This window comes from Eschrichtius robustus, chromosome 7 (genome assembly GCF_028021215.1).
Source record: "Eschrichtius robustus isolate mEscRob2 chromosome 7, mEscRob2.pri, whole genome shotgun sequence".
Taxonomy (NCBI): Eukaryota; Metazoa; Chordata; class Mammalia; order Artiodactyla; family Eschrichtiidae; genus Eschrichtius; species Eschrichtius robustus.
The window spans coordinates 138603632-138628083 of record NC_090830.1 but is presented as its reverse complement, the minus strand read 5'-3'; the positions used below and the strand labels follow the sequence as shown (position 1 = coordinate 138628083).

At 62.6% G+C, this 24452-nt stretch overlaps 2 protein-coding genes across 2 annotated transcripts in view; one reads left to right on the top strand and one right to left on the bottom strand.

Moving 5' to 3' along the window:
• STK32C (serine/threonine kinase 32C) overlaps positions 1 to 6613 on the top strand; it is an 82805-nt gene extending 76192 nt beyond the window's left edge. The window contains exons 11-12 of the mRNA XM_068549110.1: positions 4876 to 4943; positions 5913 to 6613. Of these exons, the coding sequence (XP_068405211.1) occupies positions 4876 to 4943; positions 5913 to 6057 (213 nt within the window). The 3' untranslated portion in view covers positions 6058 to 6613. The remainder of the gene's footprint in view (positions 1 to 4875; positions 4944 to 5912) is intronic.
• A 2209-nt stretch (positions 6614 to 8822) lies between these two features.
• On the bottom strand, positions 8823 to 24216 carry DPYSL4 (dihydropyrimidinase like 4). Its single transcript, XM_068549109.1, has 14 exons — positions 24178 to 24216; positions 20619 to 20707; positions 19770 to 19954; positions 17643 to 17807; positions 15722 to 15783; positions 15545 to 15625; positions 14637 to 14705; positions 14151 to 14271; positions 13077 to 13233; positions 12679 to 12820; positions 11885 to 12055; positions 11508 to 11687; positions 9695 to 9860; positions 8823 to 8960 (listed from the first exon to the last, which is right to left on the bottom strand). The coding sequence occupies exons 1-14, from the start codon at positions 24214 to 24216 to the stop codon at positions 8869 to 8871; spliced, it is 1719 nt and encodes a 572-aa protein (XP_068405210.1). The 3' UTR covers positions 8823 to 8868.
• Between the last annotated feature and the right edge of the window lie 236 nt (positions 24217 to 24452).

The window sequence follows — 24452 nt, the reverse complement described above, 5'->3', positions numbered from 1 at the left end:
ATTCTGCACACAAGTGCCTTAGAGAGACGATTTGTAAAGATTTTCTTCTAGTCTGTGGGTTTTCTTTCTTTTTTTAAAAAAATAAATTAATTAATTAATTTATTGACTTTTGGCTGCACTGGGTCTTCGTTGCTTCGCGTGGGCTTTCTCTAGTTGGGGCGAGCAGGGGCTACTCTTCGTTGCGGTGCGTGGGCTTCTCATTGCGGTGGCTTCTCGTTGCGGAGCACGGGCTGTAGGTGTGTGGGTTTCAGGAGTTGTGGCACGTGGGCTTGGTAGTTGTGGCACACGGGCTTAGTTGCTCCACGGCATGTGGGATCTTCCCAGACCAGGGCTCGAACCTGTGTCCCCTGCAGTGGCAGGCGGATTCTTAACCACCGCGCCACCAGGGAAGTCCTGTGGGTTTTCTTTCTTCTGGTTGGCACCATCTGCAGCGGAAGTCTGGTTTTGATAAAGTCCCACGTATCTGTTTCTTCTTTGTTCATTCATGCTTTTGGTGTCATTTCTAAGAAACCATTGCCTCACCTAAGATCACAAAGAGGTACTCCTGTGTTTTCTTCTAAGTGTTTTACAGTTTCTTCTCTTACATTTTGGGTCTAGGATCCACTTCGAGTTAGTTGTACGGATAGTGCCAGGTAGGGGTCCAACCTGATTCTTTTGCATGTGCACATGCAGTCGTCCAAGTGCTGTTTGTTGAAAGAGCTATTCTTTCTTTCACTGAATTGCTTGGCATCATTTTTAAAAATTAACTGACTGTGGACGTAGGGGTTTATTTATGGACTTGCGGTTCTAGCCCACTGAGCTGTGTGTCTGTCCTGCTGGTGCCACACTGACTTGACAATGAGAGCTCTCTGGTGAGTTTTGAGGTCAGGAAGTAAGTGTGAGTCCTCCAACCTGTTCTTTTCCAAGACAGTTCGGCTACTCTGGGTCCCTTGCATTTCCAGGGCATTCTGAGGGGTTTGGGAATTACATCTAAGTTGCTCAGCAGGTCATTTGTGACAAAGTTAGGGATTGGTGCCTGGTCCCCATGCCCAGGCCCCTTGTCACTCCCCACCTTGGGTGACACCTGGGGTCAGACGCTGTGTGTATCAGCGTTGATAGGGCCCGTGGATGTCTACCCCGAGGACGTGTGCACGGATTGACTCAGGCAGGACGCCCGGGACAACCACTCATGCAGTCGGGGTGGGGGGGGCAGCAAGTCTGGGTTTCAGGCAGAGTCCTCGGAGAGCAGCCTGGCCTTCAGGGACCTGAGTGCGGGTTACGCTCTGGGGAAGCGCGGCCTTTCCTGCGCCTGCACCCAGCAGTTGTCAGCGAAAGGCCCCAGAGGGATAGACATTTCCGCGGCCTCCCGACTCTGTGCGGCAAAGGGTCCAAAAGCCCACAGCAGGTCGCTGGACCACACGCATGCGCCATCGCAAGGAAAGGTGCCAGAGCCGGACGGGGTGCGCAGCGAAGCCACAGCTCCCTGCCGACAGCACAGCCCGTGGCTCGGGAAGGAGGGGTCCCCGGGGCACGTCACTATCCACACCGTCCACCTCTAACGCTGCCCAGACCCTCCGAGTGGCTCCTTGGGCAGGAGCGTCTCTTGTCCTTGGAAAACCTGGGTGAGATGAACCGCAGCCCCTCCCCCCGCCAGCCCCCAGGCCACGGACAGCATCTCTCCATCCCCCATCCCCACTCTAGCGCCTCCTCACCCTCAGATGGCACCTCTTTTGGTCTGTATGCATCAGGGGCTCACCTCCTGGCATGACCTCGGCCCTCGCCCCTGAGTGGCCTGAGCTTCCGGTCCAGAACTGGCTCTGGCCGGAGTTTGTGCACCTGTCCGTTTATCATCAGCACTGAGCCAGGTTTGATGGACCCGTTGTAAGTTGAAAATATCATAAGTCAATATGCATTTACGATCCCTCACCTACCAAACATCATAGCTTAGTCCGGCCTGCCTCATACGTGCTTAGAACACTCTGGGCAAAATCATCTAACACAGAGTCTATTTTATAATAAAGTGTTGACTGTCTCATGTAAATGATCAAATGCTGTACTGAAAGTGAAAAGCAGAATGGCTGTCTGGGTCCAGAATGGTTGTTCACCCTCGTGGTCGTGGGGCTGAGCGGGAGCTGCAGCCACTGCCCAGCATCACAGGGGAGGATCGGACCCCATATCGCTAGCCCGGGAAAAGATCAAAGTTCAGAATTTGAAGCACGGTTTCTACTATCTGCATATCACTTTCACACCACTGTAAAGTCAAAAAGTCGTTTGCCAAACCATCATAACTGGGGACTGGCTTTATAGTGTGTTAGTCCTAGGTGAATGCAAAATACCAACCCTCTTTGCTGATGGGATCGGAAAGGATGCGTGTGTCCAGTCAGTGGCTGCACGCCACATATACCAGCAGCTGTGTCATCTGTTCTGGTAAAGAGTCCACTTCAGGCTCAGCAGTGGCGCTCGGGCCACCACTAGGTTAAATCTGTCCCAGTTTCCCTCTCCTGCCACGAGCCGTCTGATCTTTGCAGGGCCAGGCTCGTGAATTAAATGGGAAAACAATGGAAGCAGCATCCTTGGATGCCCACAGATAAAGGCAAAGACTCAAAAGTCCCTCACATGGCACTTGTCACTGCTGTCCACTCTGGATGTGGGTTTGTTTTTTATGTCTTATCTCGGCTGGTTTGTTGAGAGGGGGTAGAGTTTCAGGAGCTTTCACTGGGCTTTTCCATGATAATAGCTGTTACTCCACAGGTCAAGGTACTAATCTGAGAATTCTGCCAGATGCCAAATACATCGGTCTTGGTTATGCATGCAGCAGCTAGGGGGCAATAGCCACTGGGCGGGCTAAGATGGACGTGGGCCAAGTGTCAGCTCAGACCCTGTCTCCAACAGACCTCTAAACGGCTGGGCACTTCCCCTCTCCCGTGTGCAGACACGAGGGAAGTGGTCATAGATGCCTTTGGGAAGGGCTCAGGGTATGGCTGCCGTGTACGCTTGCTATGAATTAGCCTGGGCCTTCCCTACAGGGAACCTGCCCCTCCTTCAGTCCACGGGTCTAGGTCTGAGAACCGAATTCGATCTGGAAATGAGAAGAATTGTGACTTTCCGTCAAGGTGGCCGACGTCGGCTTTCTGCTCCTGCACCCCTGATCTTACTGTGCATGTGTGTGTGTGTGCGTGCGTGTGTGCGCGCACGCACGTGTGTGTGCGCGTGCGAGCACCGGCTGTCCGTCTCTGACCCCTGCGAGCGCCGTGATCTGTCGGACACCATCCACCTCCCTGGGGGTCGGGGTGCCCTGCATGCCACTCTAACCCAGAGGCCTGTTGCAGCAGCCCCACCCCACTCAGTGCGGCTGAGGAGGCGAGGTTACGGCTTCCACTGTTCTGGGTCCCGTCATCACCTCCGCTGGGGGCGCAGTCCTGGAGCAGAACCTCCTGAACAAGACAGACGCCACTGAGCTTCCCAGGGCACCGTGTCCCCCCGCAGCTCATTCCTTGTCATCTGGCTGGAAGGAGTGTCCTGCGGGCCCTCCAGAAGAACACGGTCATCTGATGGGTCCGTGGGTCTTTATTCTTGAGTCTGTTGACGCACTCCAGCTGCCCAGTCCTCGGAGACGTTGACGCGCCCGCCACCCCCCGGCATTCTCCCGAGGCCGTTCTGCACCTGCCGGACTCTTCACCTGGGCCATCAGTTTTTCCATGTTTCCACGTTGCAGTGTATTAGGACCCACACACGCCAGGGGCTCTTGCCAGGGAATCAGACCCAAGTTGTGGAAGGGCAGACTCTCCCTTGTCCAGCCACACAGCCCCACCCCAGGCCCCTCCCAGGCCCGTCCTGCCGGTCCGTTGAGTAGCACCTTCCTTACCAGCGGGTTGAGCGCCTGCGCAGTTGCGAGGGGTGCACGTGACGAGGAGGGCAGGCGGGGCAGGGCTTGAGCGGGCGAGTGGTGTTCCGCCTGCTGTGGTCGCAGCTCTGCGTCGTCCGCAGGAGTTGGGGTAGGGGTGTCACTCTGCTCCAGCGGGGAGAGGCCCTCCCGCGGGCCCGGGAGTGCAGGGGCGTAGGGTTGACGTGCCCACGCACATCCCCTCGGGCGGCCCCTCCCACGTCCCAGAGGCCCACTCCTTCCCTATCAGGGCCGCACATTTGATGCAGGAAGCGTCAAGGCTGTGAGTCCAGCGTTCTCTGAAGTTCCGCTGCTCGGGCATCTCAGCCTGGTCTCCAGCTACCTGTCGGGGCCGCGGGACGGGGCGTCTCCACACTGTGGCTTGGGCCGCCGCTTGGCCGCCCTGAGTCTGTGGCTCGCACACCCACGGGGCCAGGCGTGACCACCCAGACCCGCAGTCCCGGTGCGTCCCCTCCACCTGCACCCTCTCCCGACACACCTGAGGCGAGGGTCTTAGCGGTCGGGGCCTCACGCCCGCCAGGGACCTTCAACACTCCTTGCATCTGGCCAGGGCAGGACCCAGCTCCAGAACCCCATCCTGAGAGTCTGCCTCTCGGGACAGCTCCTGCCGGTGACCTTCTTAGTCAGGTTCCCCGGAGTCAGACCCCCAGATGGGATTTGTGCACCAGGGTCAAGTGACCGGGAGGACCTGGTGCGGGGGGAGGGAGGGGAGGGCGCTGAGCCCGGTGTGGCTTCCGGCCGAGTCTGGCTCTGCACACACTGCAACCACCCTGAGACAGGGGGCCGGGCGTCCTTCTGTCTCTGGCTAAGGGTCACCTGGAGGTGCAAACTCCCATGCCCCCTGGCTGCCTAAGCAGCCCAAAGGCAGGCTCCTCAGAGAGGAGGAGGCCATGAGGAGGAGCGGACCAGGGGCGCCCAGGAGCTCACCTGAGGGATGCGAGGGGGCCTGGCGGGCTCCACCGCGCTCACTTTTGTGTCTGTCTGACTCACAGGAGAATGACCGTCTTCAGGACTGCCTCGACGCCATCCAGCAAGACTTCGTGATTTTCAACAGAGAAAAGTGAGTGTGCGCGTTGCGGGCCAGTAACGGGACAGAAAGGACTTTGGGGAACTGGTGGGCCTCGGTTTCCTTGGCCACTGCAGCCGCGTGGCATCAGCGGGGCTGGGAAGCCTGACCCCTGCGCTCCTCGGGGACTCTGAGTGGTGGCCCTGGGGGAGAGGGTGGGAGGTCCCTGTTCAGGCTTCTGGGGGAAGGGCTCGTTGGCCACCTTCAGCCAATGGCCAGAATCTCCTGGGCAGACACTGGGTGGACTGCCCAGCTGAGGGCGGAGGACTTCCTGGGCGGCCCCTGCAGTCACATCGACTCCCACCCCTCACTCGGTTATTCAGGGACTGTGGGACAGAAAGGGCGGAGCTGGCTGGCAGGGAGATACGATAGGCCACAAACAGACACCCAAGACACCTGCCACAGTGGAGGGAGGCGGCCCAGTGCTGTGGGGCCCGAGAGGAGGAGGAGTGGGATGAGGGGCAGAGGACTTCCTGGAGGAGGAGGCTCTGAGCTCTGGCCTGGAAAGTGAGCAGGATTAGCTGGTGCTCTGTCCTGCCTCAGTGACCAGGACGACGTGTGGACACTGGCTTAGGACAGTGGCCATCATCCTGGAGGTCAAGGCCTGGGTAGTAATGGGACCCAGCCAGGCACTTTGTTCCAGAACTGCTGACCCGCAGAACTTGTGCTTAAAACTAGGTCTCCTTTTAGTTTCTGGCTGGAAATAGGCTGAGACTCACCAGCCCTGCCGCTCTGAGACCGAGGGCCACGAACGGCCAGACAGAGGGTGCTGGGCTGGAACGCCCCGTGTGCCCGCACACCCTGTTGAGCCAGTGTGGCTGGAGGAGCTTCTGCCCAGGCAGAGATGCCCAGCATGTGTCCGTGTTCCTGCGGGACCCACTCCAGGAGTCCCTGGAAAGGCCCTGGGCCAGCGAGCAGCTGCCGGTGAGGCCGCATAAAGGCCCTCCCTGTGTCTCCCCCCAGGCTGAAGAGGAGCCAGGACCCCACGAGCGAGCCCCTGCCTGCACCTGAGCCTGGGGAGGGCGCGGAGGCCTTGGCGGACAGCGAGGGGGCGCGTTCGGCCCTGCACGTTTGCGGCACCATCTGCCCCTCGGCCGGGAGCAGCTAGGTGGCCCCTGCCCACGGCGTCAGCTCAGGTCACGCCGGAGACTCGGGGCGTCCAGAGGGACCTGGCGGCGGGCAGAGGCCCAGCATCGACTTTCCCACAGAGCGGCCCGGCGGGTCCAGGCCCAGGCCCAGGCCGGCGGCTCCCGCTGCGCCCCGGCTGGAATTTCCCTGGACAGTCCGAATGCCGAGGATGCCCTCCAGCTCTCGGTAGCACGTGGTGACGAGAGGCTGTCGGTGTGGCCGAGAGCAGTGGGCGTGGAGGGCGGGGGCCACCTGGGCGATGGCGGAGGGAAGCACGTGGCCCGCACGCGGGCTCTCCTGGTGGCCCCCCCCGACGGGCCGCGTGGTGGGACGGGCGCCCTGGTCTCCTGCCACCTGCTGTACATAGCCCGCCTCGCCTGGCCCTGCCGCCTGGAGCCAGGGGGCGGCCCAGGGGCTGCTCGGCTCTTGTCCATCAAGGGGGGAAGGGTGTGGGCGTGAAGAGTGTTTTATAGAGATAGACTGTTCTGGTAATTTCTGCTGTGTTCCTGTATAGTTTCCACCTCTGAGAAAAACAACATGAGAACCACTTGGTGCCTGCTGCGTTACAGAGAACGTTCGTCTGGGAGTCAGGGCGGTTCCTGCTGGGGCAGGGCCTCCCCGGAGCCCCGGTCCTCGGCCTTGGGGTGGATGCCCGTCTCCTGCCCCAGACGCCTTAAGGCTGCTGCAGGGTTGAGGGGCAGGTGGTGCCTGTCAGAGGGCAGGGGCACCTGGGGCAGAACCGCGAAAGCGACAAGGACCGGAGCACCCACAGATTGGAACAGCTCACGGCCCCCGCTCACCCAGGTGCAGGGAGTTAGGGTCAGCAGCGCAGCACGGCGAGCCCACACAGGGCACCTGGGCCCAGGGAGCCAAGGTCCAGAGGTGGGCGGTACTGCAGGATGCCCTGTGGTGGAGACCTGGTGATGTCAGAGGCAGGAACTGGGCAGGGGGTAGGTTTGGGGTTTTGTATAAACCCACATTTTATATGGGTTTTTGTGTACATCTAAGTGTGCGTTTTTGAGGCCCAAGGGGACAGCATGCCTATCTCCTGAGTCGGTGGCAAGGATGTGGGTGTGGTCACCTGTCCCCCCGATCACCCTGGCTCCCTCTGGGGGAGGGGGACACTGGTGCCGTGAACACTGGCCGCAGTGGAGCCCCGGGAATCCAGCAGCTCTGAGGCCACACTGACCAAACAAATCTGAGCCAGAGGGAGCCCCCGGGAATGCTGCAGGACCACCAGGATGGACCACCTCCGGGGGCTGCCCTGCTCCAGCACAGCACATGGAAGGCCTGGATTCAAAGATGGGGCTGGTCATGTTCCCCCGGGGAACATGACCAAAGTGGATGCCTGGGCAGGGCCCAGAGTGCCTGGCCATGTGAGGGGTAGGGGGCTACCCCTGCCCCTTCCTGGTGCTTTTGGGGTGAAGACCCCTCCTGGGAGCGTCCCACACCTGGGGGACAGAACTGGCGCCGTTTTTATGAGAAAGAGGCTGAGGCCAGGAGGCCAACCTAGCAGTTCCATCTTATAGAAAGTTCTGGTGCAGCTCAGTCCATGGGTCTGGATCAGAACCCTGGGCTGCTCTGCCTTAAGGGGGCAGAATGTAGGCTACACCTCCCCCCACCGCCGCCCGCTGGAGGTGTGAGCTCATCGTGCTGTTCCTGGCGGGTCCCCAGGCGTCACGCTACCCCCAACCTTCTGCTGGGCTGGCTTGGGCCCATGAAGTAGAATGTAGGTGGGGGTCCTCCCAACCACCCCTCTCCCTCTGAATGTCTGGCTCTCTCTGACCTGCAGGCCTGGGGCCCCTTCCCTGAGAGGAAGAGCGCCTCCCTATGGCTTGGCCCCAGCCCTGCCCATGCCCGGAGGCCAAGCACGGCTGGCCCCGCAGGTGGTCTTGAGGTCCAGCCTCGCCGGCAGCTCGAAGCCAGGCCAGGGGGCTGCCGGGTATGCCCCAGCATCCCAAGCGTGGACCCCCAGGGGACGGCGCAGGGGTAGAGAAGTCGGGGCTCTCCACACGCCGGCGGCTTCCAGCCCAGATGCCTTTAATCGACTTGATTCACGTGGACCGGGGCACAGTGCCGCTGGGCTGTGGGTGGCAGGCAGGTTCCTGGCTACAGGTGTCCTCACCACACAAAACTTCTGCTCTAATAAACTACTGCAATGCACACTTAGTAGTAAACGGGAAGCATCTTAGCTAAAGGATCCTAAAATTCCCTGGACATGGGCTCTACGAAAGCGGAGGCTTGGTCCTTGGAAAAGTGTACAGACGAATCTGCACAAGTCCTGCCGGGAGCTGCCCTACACTGTGTTCCCGGTGGGTCCCTGAAGTCACAGCAGCTCTGGGCAGGGCCGAGGTGCTCCTCCCTGCGCTAAGGCCCACAGGGGCGGGCTGCACCTCTGCCCGTGGGAGCAGGGGGCAGAGCTGGGGGCTCCGCAGGGCAGTGGTTCCTGATAGGGACGAGGGCAAAACACCCCCAGCCTTTCGTCCTGGCCCGGCTGCCCTGGGCATCCTAGGAGGCCCCTGTCTTCCTGAGGCACCTGGCACCCGGGCTCAGGGCCACCTGAACTGTCCCCGCCACCATGTCCGGCCTCCTTGCCCTGGCAGTGAAACCTCCCCAAATTCAGCCTCTCCCGCGGGTGCTCCTCGTAACAGGACCTGGGACCCCGAGAGGAGAGTTTCTGGGGAGGGGAAGGTAAGGCCAAGCACCTTTCAAAATAGGTTCAACGAAGGGAAGGGAACAGAGGGGAGTGGCGGCTGCCTACAGGCACGCCCGCCGCTGGCACAAGCAGCTCCTAGGACAGGGATGTGATGTTGGAGCGGCCGCCAGGTGGTGCCATGATCTTCTGAGCCGTGCGCCTGGCGACGTGGTCATCGGCCTGAGAGCCTGTGGGGAAGCCAGGAGTGGAAGTGGCGCTGGGGAGGGGACGCAAACATGCCACACCCGCGAGATGCGGAGCCACAGCCCCACACTGCAGGCCCCCCACGCTCCCTGACGGTCTTGGCGGGTCAGCCAGGCCACCGGTCAGGCACTCCCACCACTGAGGCCTCAGATGAGCAGGCAAGTGAGGCCAGGTGTGCGTGCGGCCAGAGACTGGAGGTCAAGGTTGACCCTCTGGGAGTCCGGTCCAGAGGAGCAAAGGCTGGGCCAGTCCTGCTCGCCCCTCCCGTGGGTCTTGCCCTGCACCGACCCCCGTGATGGGAGAAGGCTGTCTTTAGCCTTTAGGACGATGCTGGATTCCAAAGGGGACCTGCCCCTGGCCCTACATCCCCAGGAGGCAGGCAGGGACCACCATCACCTCCCCAGCAGGGAGGCTGAGACAGGATGTCAGGGGCTGGGTTGGCCCCTGTCCAAGGGCTAGGAAGAGAGAAGGAGGGTCTGCAGGGAGAGCCTGGGGCTCAGGGCTTCTCTTAGAAGCCTAGCACGCTGGGAGCACAGCTGAGACCCTGACCAGAGGCCTGAGCCTAGTGGCTGCACACAGGGCCCCCAGAGCCCTTGAAGCCCCCAGGCCCCATCCTTAGGCACCTCACATACGTGCCTCTGCGTTATGGGGCAGTGAGGGGCTGGAGGCTGGACTCCCACGTGGTCCTCGGGTCCCCCAGAGGCTGGGCTCAACTCACCAGACAGACTGAACCCCGACTGGTGCAGGTTGCGAACGGGTGGGACTGAGATCTTCCCCGGGCAGGACACGCGGGGCTGCACACCGCCCCCTGGCTTGGTGGGCACCAGCACCTCGTGGGCCAGCCCGTCGTAGAGGCCTCGGGGCACGCCGTGGATCTCTGCCAGCTGTGGGCCGAGAGGCTGGCATGAGGGGGCGCTGCATGGGCCCCGGGCTCGAGGGCAGGGGGCTCCCCGCCAACAGGGGTGACTCCCCGCGAGTGTGGACACATACCTCCCTCCCCCGAGGCTGGGCAGCAGTGCCCCGAGCTGGAGGAGCAGCTCGGACAGGGGTGGCCTGCGGAGGCGTCTCCTTTTGGAATCAGAAACTGGTCCCAATATGGTCGCCGCTTCCTCAGTACCCGCCGTACTGTGGCCCCCCACGCAGCCCCCGCTGTGTTCCCGAGGAAGCCCTGAGGTGGTGGCCCTGGGTCCTGCCCTCCCTGAAAATGGCCCCCAGAGGCAGAGGCCCTTCCCTGTAGCCACCATGATGGACCAACAGTCCGAGGGTTGAGGCAAACCCTTCAGCTGTGCTTGTTTGCAGCTGGCACCTGCCTGAGGATTTGTGGTTTACACATGACTGTGAGGCTGAGCCCAGCCCCAGGGGCCTCTGACCAGATCCTGCCCTGCAGGGGTCACAGTGGGGCAGGGGCGCAGGGCAGGAGCGATTGTGGGGTGTGGAGTTCTGCAGATTCGGGTCTGCATCCAGCCCCTGCCCCCATCACCCCGGGTGTGCAATGGGGAGCCGTCCCCTCTCCCTGCTCCGTGCCGCGGCTGTACATGGGGCTGGCCTGCCACCTCACAGAGCTGCCCCGTGGCCAGTGCCCAGGGGTGCCCCGGACCTCACCCCAAGGGGTGCGATGCCCAGCCCTCCGCCCTGGGCCCTGCCTCTCGACCCCGCTCGAACCCTGCGGGAGGAGGGGGTGGCGTGCCCAGGTCAGATGTGGGCGGCAGCCGTGGTGCGGGCCCTGCAGCCTGAGACAGCAGTGTCTGCGAGTTAGGGCAGCCTCCACTCTCCTTTCCTGGGAAGGAGACCAGCACCTGCCCCCTAGCCCAGCCCGAAAGCCATCCCTCCTCACTACGGGCTCAGACAACGTCTTTAGTCTAGAAAACTGGAAACAGGGCTGGGATAAAGCAAACCAGAGGGTACAATAACCACGTGTGCAGGTGTGTGTGTGTGTGTGTGTGTGTGTGTGTGTGTGTGTGTGTGTGTGTGTGTGTGTGTGTGTGTGTGTGTGTGTGTGTGTGTGTGTTGTGTGCGCCTGTGCGCATGCGTGAACCAGAGGGTACAATAACCACGTGTGCAGGTGTGTGTGTGTGTTGTGTGGGCCTGTGCGCATGCGTGAACCACCTGCGCGTGCAGCGCGGGGCCTGGGTGGACACCTGGTGCATCCGCCAGACTCGGCGGGCAGCTGGCCAAGCCCGCATGGGAAGACGAGGGCTCACAACTTCTAAGTTCATGGATGCCGTGTAAACCACGTGTTCTCCTTCCTTAATTTATTAACATCCACGTCTGTTCCCGGGGAAATCCTGGGCGGGCTCTGCTAGCCTTAGTGGCAGTGTACCTGGGGGGTGGCTACGAGGGATTTTTTTTGCTTCACACCCACGCATTCTACAGCGACATGGGCTGCCTGGAAACTAACGCGGGCAAAGCACCGCTAAGAAGCGCCCGGAGCAGTGGGGCCGCTGTGCTTTCCTGACAGTGGCCGTGGGCAGGGCTGACCCGGAGGAGGCCCGAGAGCTCATGCCCACCCGCCTGCCTGGCTCAGGCCTTACCCTGTTGCGAGCCTTTATCCTCTTGTAGACGAAGTCGGGGAAGGTCTTCCGTGGAATAAAGCGACCAGTCCCGGGGGTGACGAACAGGGCCCCGTCCTCCAGCACGACCCTGCCCTGACTTATGACCACCACGGGGGCTCCTCGGCACTCGACGCCTTCGAAAATGTTGTACTCCACGTTCTGGGGAGAACAGCCAGGGGCTGCTCAGTGTCCTGACCCAGGACCCCCAACGGGGGGCGCCCACTCGGCCGGGCCGGGATTCAGAAGGCAGTGGCCGCTGTGCCCTGCACCCCTGCTCCTGCCCATCCCCCCAGGAAGGCTGCGGGGCTCCCCAGCCCCCCGACCCTGACCCCGACGTGGGACCAGGCTTCTCTCACCAGGTTGTGGCTCTGGGCAGAGATGATTTTCGTGGCCTTGGGGTTCCATATGACCAGGTCAGCGTCAGCACCTACGGCCACCCGCCCCTTCCTTGGGTAAAAATTGAAGATTTTGGCTGCGTTTGTACTGGTCACAGCAACAAACTCATTCTCGTCCATCTTCCCTGAGGCCTGAGAAGTAAGAAGGTGGGGGTGAGTCGGGGGGGGCGCCCTTCCTGACCGCAGGCGGGGTCTGGTCTCGGGGCTCTTGTGTGGAGGTGGCCCCTGTCCCCTAGGCTGCGGGTCGTGTGCCTCAGTCGTGCCTGCAGGTCTGGTCCTTCCTGGGCACCAAGCTGGTCTCCATGCTCACTTTGTGGGCAAATGGATGCTGATGTTTCCACAATAATGTCTGTGTCCCCAAAGGACGCAACCGTCCCCCTGGGGTGGCCAGGAGCCTGGGGTCAGGGCCCCAGCTCAGGGAAGGTCTCAGGACCGGGGCTGGGGGCATGGGGGCAGAGGCCGTGGGCAGGGCCCTCCAAGCGAGATGGATGTCTGAGGAAATCTCAGGCCTCCTAGGGAGACGTTGTGGAGCGTAATTCCACCAGGGCAGGGACCCCGCTCTCCCTGGGTCGTGTGCATTAGGACCAGAAGCAAATGTCTAGGGAGCCCTGGATGGCAAGGCTGGGGGGACGACACCCGGGGGCCCACGAGCCCCAACCTCTGCTCTGGTGAATTTACTGCTCAAGAGGCTTCCCTTTCTGATAAACAGGCAGCGTTCTGAGAGGAGGACCCTGCGTCCCCCCTTCTGCACCCACCACGCATTTCTCCCAGACCACGGACATGCGCTCCTCGACGCCGTTGGTGCCCTCAGGGATGAGTGTGAAGTTGTCCCTGCCGACGGCCTTCTGGGCAGTGGTGAAGGTGCAGTGGGCACTGCCGGTCACCTGGAGGTCCCCGCTGGGGAAAGCCGGAGTCAGAGCCCAGAGGGGCCTGTCCTTCCTGAGCCGCCAAAGGCCCAGCTGGCTCCACCTCTACCCAGCTGCTCGGCCCACGGGGGGGTGGGGGAGAGGTTGTCGGAGAGGACAGAGCTGGGGCCTCGGGGCGCAGGTGGGAGGGCAAGGAGCCCGGTGCAGACTCTCCGGACGCAAGAGGCCTGGAGCTGCCGGCGGGCACAGGGCAGGCTGGGGCGAGGGGCACACAGGCAGCTCCCTACCTGGCCAGCAGGGAGGCGAGGTGGTCCACGGTGCTGGGGTCCGGGCTGAGGGGCGGTGACGTGACGAAGGCCGCGGCCTTGGCCCAGTTCTTGCTCCAGTAGTGGGAGCCGTCGGTGCCCAGGCCGGCGGTGATGGGCTCCCCGACCACGACCACCCCTGCGGGGAGGCCGTGAGGGGCACTGCCAGCCCCCATGTCCCCAGACCCGGGCAGGGCCTGGGAATGCCCCCCTGACCTGGACTTCATCGTGGGGTGGGTCTGGCCCCGCGGTCCCAGGGCTGACGCGCAACTGCCCCTTGATCTCCCAAGCCTGGGCAGTTCTTCCCCTGCTCCAGGGGCGCCCGGCCCAGGCCACCTGGGGCTCCCCAAGTGGGTCCTCTCTGTCCCCGCTGCCTCACACCCCGGCTGGGACCACAGGCTGCAGTGACACACCGGCAGCTGACTGTCCACCCCGCCTGGCCACAGCCTCTGTGCAAGGACCTGGCTCCGTCACCGACCCCCTGCCTCCTCCAGGACCTGGGCTTCCAGGGCCAGAGGGCATCCAGCCCTCGGGACCCGCACCCCAGCTCCTGGACGCAGGACGTGCCCAGCGGACAGTAACGTGGGCCCCCAGGGTCAGCTGGGCCAGGCTCCCTTACGTGACATGACGATCTACTCTCATGCACCATTCACACCACACACACCACACACACACAGACACATGCCACACACATCACACACACTGACACGCACATACCGACACACAAAGAGCACAGCTCTGACACTCACTTCTGTGCAAACAGGGCCACTAGGCCTCAGTTTTGCTTCAAGGCCCCCCGATGCTCCACTGCTGTTTGGACAAGAGGGGAGACGCAGGCCACCCACCCCACACAAGGACCAGGTGCCCACACCTCCCGCTGGCCACAGCCCTGGTGCCCCCGCACTAGAGGCCACCCCACCATGAAGAGGCTGGCAGGGCGGCCGCTGCATCTCCGTCGGGTCTGCCCGCGCTGAGCCTCAGTCCAGCTGGCCCAGCCCCAGGAGGCCGAGGACGTGAGCGACCCCCACAGAGACCCGGTCCGGGGCCGCCACTCACCTCTACGCTTGGCTTGGGCAATCACATCGGCCGCAGCCTTGCTCATCACCTTGGTGACGTACAGGGGACAGTTGGCCTGCTTGGCAACGGTGACAGCACGGTACACGGCCTCAGCCTCCACCTGGGGATGCGGGCAGTCGGGCCACACAAGAACACTGGGGCCTCCTGACCGGTATGGGCGTGAGATGCCCCCGGACCACCCATGGATCCCGGGCCCAGAGGGAGCACCCCGGGCGGGTGAGGACCCCAGCCTGGGGCTCGGTGCCCAGAATCTGGGCCGACCCATGCAGACCCCAGGGCTGACCACGCCACCTTCTTGGCCTCGCATAAAGGCCTCAGGGTGACCAGTGGTAGGAGGGGACGTGAGCCTTGATTCACGCCTCCAGACGAGGACAGCGGGATCACAGCCCTGGCGGGACCACGGGGCCAGCCCCAACCCCCATGAAGGCCCAGTCAGGGGGGCGTGCCCGGCAGGCTCACACCTACCTCCTCTGGGTGGCTGAGCACGTGGCCCTCGGGGCCGGTGATGCCGAGTGCCAGCAGCCGCTTCTGCTCCTAGACACACACCACGTTCCAGCCTGGACACAGCCCAGAGCACCCCGGCCCTGAGACGGCCCCTGCTCCGCGAGATGAGCCCCGACCCCCGACCTCTCACGTGACCCCTGCTCGCGAGATGAGCCCCGTCCCCCGACCTCTCACGTGACCCCTGCTCGCAAGATGAGCCCCGGCCCCCGACCTCTCACGTGAGCCCTGTTCCCCGAGATGAGCCCAGACTTCCAGGCCCCTGAGGATCACCAACCACAGAGAGCTCAGAATGGAGTAGCGGGCTGACCCGAAGCGGAGCGACTCCAGCTCCCCAAACTACAGATGAGGGAACGGGGCTTGCAGAGGGGAAGGACTCGCCCAAGGTCGCAGCCCCCCTAAGTGAGGGGATAAGACCCCACAGCCTTGCCTGCCGTGCTGTTTCCCCAGTGGGCGCATGTCGAGGGTGTGCGCGTCGGCGTGTGCGCGTCAGAGAGTGCGCGTCGGGGGCGTGCACGTCAGGGAGTGCGCGTCGGGGTGTGTGCATGCGGGGTGTGCACGGCGGCTCTGCGTGGTCGGGGATGGGGCTTCTTCTTGGGCAAGCTCACTCATCCTACAGGTCTGAGCCACAGCACCCTCTGGTGTAAACGAGCTTCGGCGTGGAGAATGGGGGAGAAGCAGAATCCCACCGACCCCCTAACAAGCCTCCCCGGCACTCGCAGCCCACCGTCCTGAATGCTAAGCATGACCCACGACGTCTCCCGCCTGGGCCTGGCCTCGAACCCTGGAAGCACATACAGCACCCGATGCCCGGAACCCCACATGCCCCCACAAAAAGTGGGCAGGGGTCACCCCGCCAGCCCCGCCCACACCTCGTCCACGATGTCCCCGTTCTCTGCGTGCACTTGGGCCACGGCTCCCAGGTCCCGGATGACACTGAAGATCTCGTACATCTGGGGAGAGGCACATGGGCTGCGTGGGGCTGTGTGTCTCCCGTCCACAGCAGCCTGAGACATCTGCTTGCCCCCCCGCTCGGCACGTGGCCTTACCTGGCCGTCCGTGCACTGGCACCTGTCCTTGTACGCCATGAAGACCAGGAAGGAGTTCACACCTGGGGGGAGGCAGGAGGGGTGGATGCCAGGAGCCTCCACTGCTCCCCGAGCTCCAGGGGCCCCACCAGCCGGCCTGGTGGCTCTCAGGGACCGGCCCCACACTCTCCAGAGCTGGGACGGGGACAGAGTCACCCCGGCGCCTCCTGCTTCTCGAGCTCTGGGGTCAGGAACCGATTGTTCCCCAGTGGCAAAGCCAGGTGAGAACCCGCACCCCGCCCCCTAACCCCCCATGGACCCCGGGAGCCCCGTGTCCCCCGGACGGAAGGGAGCCGTGAGCTGCAGTCTCGCTGCCTGAGCTCTGCCCGGGCTGCACCGGAGCCGCTCCCGCACTGGGCGCCGGGGTGGCCCTCACGTTGGCCACCTAGCCTGCGGGGCCTCGGTGGCGCCTGCCAGGCACCGCTCAGGGCTCCTCAGCCCGCTCAGGCTCTCAGGAAAAGCAGAAGGAACAGGACCGGCTGCCCGCGGTGTCAGGGCCCCATCAGGCCAGGGTCAAGCTCTCCTGTGCTGTGTGGACGCGGGATCAGCTGGGGACTCACCTGACCCCCACCATCCAAACCAGTGGCGCGGCCCCTCCCTCCTCCCTGTCATCTCGCTGGGTCGAAAGTGTGAACTTGAGGAGCAAAGGCACGTGGGGGAAACTGTCACCCAGTGCCACACGAGCCGACCCCCCCAGGTGACAACCTGCCCCAGGGCGCCTGGTGGAGGCTACTGGTCAGCATGCAGGCCCGTCCCTGTACGCCACCCAGCGGGCCAGGACCGACACTCTGCTGGGAGCAGACCCCTGGGCAGCGCCGCCCCGGCAGGAGGGTGGTGGCGGCAGGTGCCCGGTTTCTGCCTCTGCTCGGAGCTGCAAGGCCGCAGGCCTCCCGACCCCGTTAAGGAACAACCGGGGGGGCGGAGCCACTGCCTGGAATGAGGTGCAGAGGCTGAGAGCCCCCTGCCCACCCCCAGGCTGGGGGTCCTAAATGCCCAAGGCTACTGGTGTGAGGACCGTCGCTCTTTGGGAAACGGCCTCGACGAACCTCTCTGCCTCCCTCGGATGTACAGTGGGGCGGGGGGCAGCGTCTCCTGAGGGGAGGGCCCTGTGGCCTCCAGGGCCCGGCCAGGGGTCTGCAGCCAGCACCCCTCGTCCCAGCCCCGCCAGCTACTCTCCCGGCTGTGTGCTAGGACCACCCTCGAAGCCAGTCACCGGAGCTCAGTTACGACGTCCACCTAACTTGTCAAATCCTCTATAAACTTTGATGTGGTTTCAGCTTCAGGACTTTTGATTAAAAAAAAAATTAAGCCTTATCTGTAAACCGTCCTGTTTCAGCTGAGGCGGCAGGTTTTATTTTATTTTTATTTCTTTTGGCAGTAGGTTTTAAGGCCTCTCCTTCTAAAGGCTCCTAAGATGCTAAGAAAGCTTATAGGGCTTACCCTTCATCCAGGGCCGAGAACAAGGGGACCGAGGTGACAGCTGTGGCTGCTGTGTCCTCTGTTTTTTTAAGTCTTTATTGAATTTTCTTACAATACTGCTCCTGTTTTATGTTTTGGTTTTTTGACCGCGAGGCATGTGGGATCTTAGCTCCCATCTAGGGATCGAACCCGCACCCCCGGCACTGGAAGGTGAAGTCTTAACCACTGGACCTCCAGGGAGGTCCCTGCTGTGTCCTCTTGTGAGGACAACAGCTACGGGATGCGTCCCCAGACTCGGACACAGGTGACCTCTCAGCCTAGCAGATCTTCGAATGGCCCTTGCCCAACTCTCTCCCAGCTCGCGGCCGCCTGCCCCGGGGTCAGGTGCACACAGCGTCCACCCGCGGCCAGGGGAGCCCAGGCCCTGAGGCTGCCCTTCCGCCCGGCCGGGCCGCCCGCTCACCCTTGTCCTTCACCAGGGCCTCCAGCTCCTCCCTGGTGCTCTCGTGCCAGCGGGGGACGTCCACGTGCAGGGAGTAGTCGCAGCAGGCGCCGCGGTCCGCTCTCTCCCGCCACTGCTCGTAGGCCGCCAGCAGGCTCACACCCGTGTCGGGGAACACGTGGTCCACTGTGGGGACAGCGCGGTCAGCGGAGCCCCCCACCCGCGCCACTGGAACCACCTGGGCCTCCGAGGAAGAGCGGCTCCGTGTTCCCAGGAAACCAGGAAGCACGTCTGAGAAAAGCAGAGAAGAGGCCTCGTACCCAACGCCAGGCTGAGGCTGCTGGGAACCTGCCCGCCGGTTCTGTCCAAAGAGGCATCTCCCGCCCCTTGTCCCCAGCCTCTCTCTGAGCAGAGGGAGGGCCTCACTCTCCAGTGGACACACCACAGGGAGCCCGGTGGCAGTTGAGGCCTCCACCCCCTGCACAGGCCTGGCCTGAGTGAGGTGCCCCTGGAGGGGCAGGGGTGGCGCCACTGTCCTTGGTGCTGGACCCGCAAGCCTGCCCACAGCAGCGCACGGGGCTGGCTTCCCTCCTGCCTCACTGGCCGCACACACCTCGAGCAGCGCACCCACCCCACCCCCCGGGGAAACTGGGAACGCACATGGGCACTGCACCGTCACCCCACCCTGCCGGCAAGCCCACGTCCAAGGTCCAAACCCCACTCACAGCCTCTGCCAGGTGCAGGGAGAGAGCTGGGAGTGGGGTGGCCAGGGGGAAGGCACACCTGCCCCGGGGTTACAGGCAGATGCCGTGCCTTCCTCCAGCACGCCCTCACGTGGGCCCCTCTGCTTCCGGCAGCTCAGGTCGCGAACCCAGGGCCCCACCCCGCAGGCCGCTCACAGCTTCAGCCTGGAGCTGCAGGCCGCTCTGCCTAGGCCAGCCGGGGCCTGCAGCATCTCTGTCCTCTCAGCCGGTCTGATGCCTCAGCACCGGCAGGAGCAGGTGACATAACCACGAAGGCGCCTGCTCAGCCCGGGCCACCAATGACAAGCAGGACCAAGGGCCTGAAATCACAACTCTCCTTAATCAGACTAAAAGGTGGACCATTGTTGGGTTTTTCTTTCCACGTCGTAGTTCAGTAAACCACACCAGGCCAGGATTTTGCAACATCTAAATGTCACTTGTGAAGTAGCCCAGGGTCCCCAGAGCAGCCTTTCCCGGTGGCAGCAGTGGCAGCGCTCACATGTGCCAGACACAGCAAAGCAACGACGTGCACCCCCTTGCTCCACCCTCCACCCTCTTCCCCCTGCCTGACAGATCGGGGAACTGAGGCGCCTAAAAGTGAGTTGCGCTGCCTTAAGTCACAGCCAGGATGTGGTGCAGCCGGGGCTGGACTGGGCCTGTTAGGCCAGGTCTAACCCCTAGTGGACGTGTCTGTGCTCGGGCCTGCGGAGCTGATGGCGCTCAAGGCCACGGGAGGAGGGCTGCACGCCGGTGCCTCTTCCTGGCCCCTGCGCTGGCCACGAGCGTGGTTGCGGTGGGCAAGCGAATTCACCTCACAGGCTGTTAACTGGGGTGTCTCCGCCCAGCTGAGAGGGTTGTACAAGGAGAGCACGAGCTGAGGCTCACCAGGATGGTGCTCGTGCCTGGCACAGCGTCGGCACTAAAGAAACGGTACCTCTGGGGCTTGTTGATAGGGTAATAGCATTTTTCATCATCCTTTTCCTAAAACACAGCCTCCGTCTTTAGCTCTTTTGACATGGGCAGGGAGTTTCTGCAAACCAAGCCTCAGAGGGTGTGAGGTTCAGGGGCAAATGTGTCTGACATTTCAGGCAACACGACCCCTGCACTTGGGTTTTCCAAACCTGGTCCTTAGCCAGCTGCTAGCTTCCCAGGAAATGATAAATTACTGGGCACACATCCCTGTGCTCCTGTGGAAATCCCAGGAGCGCTCCAGAGCTGGCCAAGGCAGCACGGCTCAGGAGGAGGGGCAGGGTTAAAGACAGGCACTCAAGGATTTCTTAGAATGAGATGTAATAGAGGGAAAGAGGCCCGAGAAAAACACCGTCAGGGAAAGCTCTTCCTGCGACATGCAAACCTGCCAGAGGACCACAGCCTGGGACGGATGCTCCCCACAGGAGACACTCACGTATCATGGTGGTCCCTCCTGCCAGGGCGGCCTTGGTCCCCTGGCAGAAGTCATCGGCCGGGGTCATGCCCAGGACGGGCATCTGCAGCCTTGTGTGGACGTCGACTCCGCCGGGCAGGACCATTAGGCCGTGGGCGTCAATCGTTTTGATGCCCCCAGGGACGATGAGGTTTTCTCCGATTTGTCTGAAAGCAACAGAGATTTCGCTGGTTGGGAAGAGGCCCGAGCAAACGTGAACGGGCTCCTTGGCGATGCTGCAGAGATGGGACTCTTGCCCTTGGGCTCTTGTCCCTGAGGAAAAGGGCAATACGGCCAAGACTTAACTGGACCAGCCCACACTCTGGGGCTCAGGACCGTCAACACGGAGGAGCCAACCCTGCGCTGGTCACTTAGGTGTCCACTCGCTGCTTACTGACCAGAGGCTGGAGCTGCTTTTTTTGTTTTGTTTTGTTCCTGCCGCGTGGCATGTGGGAACTTAGTTCCCGACCAGGGATCGAACCCGCACCCCCTGCATTGGGAGCATGGAGTCTTAACCACTGGACCACCAGGGAAGTCCTTGGAGCTCCTTGACAGGCACAAGCAGACAAGCTAATAGGTGTGGTCGGTAAGCATTTACAAACACCTGCTTTGAGCCCCACACCATACTGTAGCTGTGTTAATAAAGAAACGAGGAAGCCATTGGCCTGCTCTCTGAGGCTTCCCTGAGGGCTCGGGTTGGGCAAAAGCTATTTCCAGGGAACGAGCTTTTGGAAAAGAAAGAACCATTCACACGGATCTCGCCCAAAAGTAAACTTCTGGATAGTGTGTGATCGACGTGTGACCATGAAGACATCTGAGGTAGAAACTCACTTTATCAAACCGTCCTCCACATACAGGTCAGCGTAAAAGGACTGGTCATCGTTCACGATCCTCCCGCCTCTGACCAGAAGGCGGTCACTCTATCAGAGACAAAGAAATGGGTAAGTTTCCTCCAAACTAAGTGACTCAACAGTATCCTGAGCACAAGCTTTACCCTGGAATTATGATGGAAACATTCAGGCACAATTTGTGTGCATGAAATCCAGCACAAAGCCTGCATGGTTTATCCCACACACACACCGAGGGCGGGCAGAGGGTGCCCCGAGACGGTGGCCCTTGGGGGCAGCTGCCTACGGGCCCCGCACACGACCTGCAGCCACAGGTCAGGCAGTCTGGCCTCGCCAAAGGCACAGGGTGTACGACCAGCTAGCTCCCCGCTTCACCACGGCAAAGCCGAGGCGGTGCGAGCCGCAGTGCAGTGAACCACGTGTATATCTGCACACCCGCTGCCTAATTTGTAAAGCCCAGGCCGAGGCGGGAGGTGGACCACGTCTCACACGCCCCTGCTGGCCTGGAAGGTCTGCCCTCCTCGTCCACCCACAGAGGCGGCTCCGGCTGACAGCTGGGGCGGGCTCCTTCCAGAATCTCTGTGCCCTGAGGCAGTGCCGGCAGGCAGGGGCCCTACCCCTGGGGAGGGAGACAGACATCACACACACGGCGGTCACAGCTGGTGACAGACGCAAGAGCACAATGCAGGTGACGTGACAGGGTGATAGGAGACAGGACTGGCTGCCTCAGGGACCGAGAAGGGCCTGTTGGAGGAGCTAAAACTGGAGGTGACTCAAGCTCAGGCCAGGGCGCAGCCCATGCAAAGGCCCTGAGGCAGGAAAGAGTCTGGTTGATGCAGGAGAGGAAACGAGGCGGGATGGGGGGGTGGGCGGAGTGGGAGGTGGGTAGGGGTGGGGCATGCTGGGCTTGGGGAGTCAGTGGGCCGCCACCTGGGAGGCCTTAAGCTGGGGTTTAAATGATCATACAGAGATCACATTAGCCTGTTGTAGAAAGCAGCCCGCGGTGTTCAAGGATGGAAACAGGGCCATCGCTGGAGTGGGGTCTGATGTGGTCTGGGTGAGATGCGGGGCCCCGGGCCAGCATTTTGGGGCGGATGAGAGATGGACTCCAGAGAGACTGGGAGTTGGGGAGAAGGAGCTGCTGACGGAGAGGCCATGGGGGTGCAGGGCCAGGAAGACATCGGGGTGCCTGCAGGTTCTGGTGCTGCCTGGGGGTAGCCCAAGGGGGTGAACAAAGTGGCAGCAAGTTCGGCCAGCTCTTCGGGGCACCCCACAGCACAGAGCTGGGCCGCCATAAGTCCACTTCTGATGGTCGGGAAGGAGGGAGTGAGGCAAAGGGGGAGCCAGTAATGGAGCTGTGCATGATGTCAGGGGTGATGGTCTGACCTCAGTGGAGAAAAACGGAGAGAAACACAAAGGAGGAGCAAACAGCTGAGTGCAGAATGGAGTGGGCGAGAACCCAGCCCTGCAGCACTTTCCCTCCGTGACCTTGCTGGAGCCTCCCACTCTCTGGGACTTGACCAGGCCGGAGTGACAGCTGTTTCACAGGGGGTCTGGGACCTGGCCCAGGGCTCATGGGTGCCCACCCAGAGGCCAGGCCAGGGCTCCAGGCCGGGGCTTCTGGCTCTTCGCACATCATCGGCCTGATGCCAAGAGAGAACTGACGTGTGTGGCGCACTCAGCAGAACCCTGAACAGTCTGCTGAGAGGATAAATAATTCATCGCTTATGAGCCTTATCACATCGTTCTCTGTTCTTATTAACATCTAACAGTTCGGGCTGAATTCTCAGATTTCTATTGACTAAAGGTAAAACCACCACCGCACAGTCTACAAAAGGGTGGCCAACTGTGCCACAAGCCAAACACGGCCCTCGACCTGTCCCTGTGCAGCCCTGAGCTGAGCGTGGTTTGCACCTTATGCTGGGTGAAAGACATCATAAGAAGACTTTCAAGACTCATAAAAGTTACATGAGATTCACGTTTCAATGTCCAAGCTCAGCTTTTACTGGAGCAGTCACACCCAGGATCGCTCTCTTGCAGGGCTGAGTAGCTGCACCAGAAACAGTGTGGCCCTCGAAGCTGAAAATACCTACTGTGTGACCCACTGCCAACTCCTGGTCTACCACATGGCCCGGCCCCAGCTGCCTGGGCCTCTCCCTTCTGGGTTCTGCAGAGGCTCACTGCCCGGTCCCCTGGGCCCTAGACCCAGCCCTGACAGGTCACATCACAAGGACCCACCTTGCCCAGCTTCTGAGCCAGTGTTCAGACCCTCCTGCCTCCCCCTGCAGCGCCCCCACTCCAACAGCCCCAACTCCAGCCCCAGTGGACCAACGCGTTCTCTAAGAAGCCCAAGAAGAGGAAGAGGAAGGCTTTGGGCAGGAAGAGACTGTGGCCTGGGTGCCCTGCTCAATCTCCCAGCCTCCAATGCTCAGATTTCTGGACTCAGATTCTGGGAGTCTTCCTGGGCTTGGAACCAAGAGGGAAATGCAGCAGGCTGAGGTGCCATGCTCCTCAGGATGAGGGTAGAAGTTACCCTAAACCAGTCACCTTGAGTCTGAGCTGCCCAGAGAGGGGATCAGCCCCCCTCCCGGCCCTGGCTGGCTCCTGCATCAGGTCTCACCCTCTCCTGTATGCGAGGGGTGGGGCGGGCTTCTTCCTCCCTGAGTATCTCAGGAAGTCAACTGGCCACCCCATGGGTCACCCCACCGCCTCCAGCTGGATCTGAATCCGCGGGTTCCCAGGCACCGTCCAGCTGGCGCCCAGACGCCCGCCTCCCTCCCTCCGTCCTTCCCTCCCTCCCTCCCTCCTCCCCTCCTCTGGGCTCCTGGCCGCATGGAGGGGGCGGCTTTGTTTCCTGGCAGCGCGGGGTGGACAGTGGGACCTCCCGCACCAGTGCGTGTGCTGTTAGAGGGTCTCCTCCCCGGAGCTGAGCTGCCTGATGCCCGCACAGTGACTAGCGAGCTATCTTCTCTCCCCCCTGCCCGCCCCCCGGGGGCTCCGAACCCCGGCTCCATGGAGGGGCTCGGGTCGCCAAGGGCTCCGGGCCGGTTTGAGTTTCTTTGTCTCGGACAAAGAGCTCCCGGTGGTGCGGCGGCGGCGTGGGCGCGGGGTGGAGGGGCGCGGGGCGGGGATGGCATCTGTGTGCCCCGAGGCCGGAGGCCGGACCGGCGGTGTCAACAAAGGGCCGCGCCGACGGCCCACTCCGAATCGGAGCTCCCAGAGAGGCGCGGACGCACGGGGGCGGGGAGGGGGGGGAGGAGGCAGGCGCATCTGCGCTTGCGGAGCAGGCCTCCCCCCGGCCCCGAGCCCTCCCCGGGAGCAGAGGAGGGCCTGGGCCTATGCGCCGGCTCCGTAAGGGGGTCCGGCGCTGCGCTCGCGGGGACCCCGGGCTGCGCGGGAAGGAGCGCGCCGGCACAGGGGCAAGCGCGGGGGCTGGACACGGAGGGAAGGGGGCCCGGCGCAGGGCCGGGAGCGTCCTCCCCGGGGCCCGGAGGCCAGGTCCCGCCCCGGGCAGTGGGCAGGAGGCGCGGAGCGGAGCTCACCGTGATCCGGGGGATGCTCTTCTTGCCCTGGAAGGACATCCTGCTTCTCCGGCTGCGCCGCCGTCTCCTTCGGCCGGCGCGGCCCGGTTCGGGCGGGGCGGTCCTGGGGGGGGGGTCTCCGGCGGCGGACGCACGAGCTAGGCCTCGACAGGGGGCACGCGCAGAGCCCAGGCGTGCGCGTGGGGGCGCCGGGCGTCCGAGTGGGAGCGCGCCGGGCCGCGCGGCTCCGCCCCCGGCCCCGCCCCCGGCCCGCCGCTGCTGCTCTGCTTTCAAGC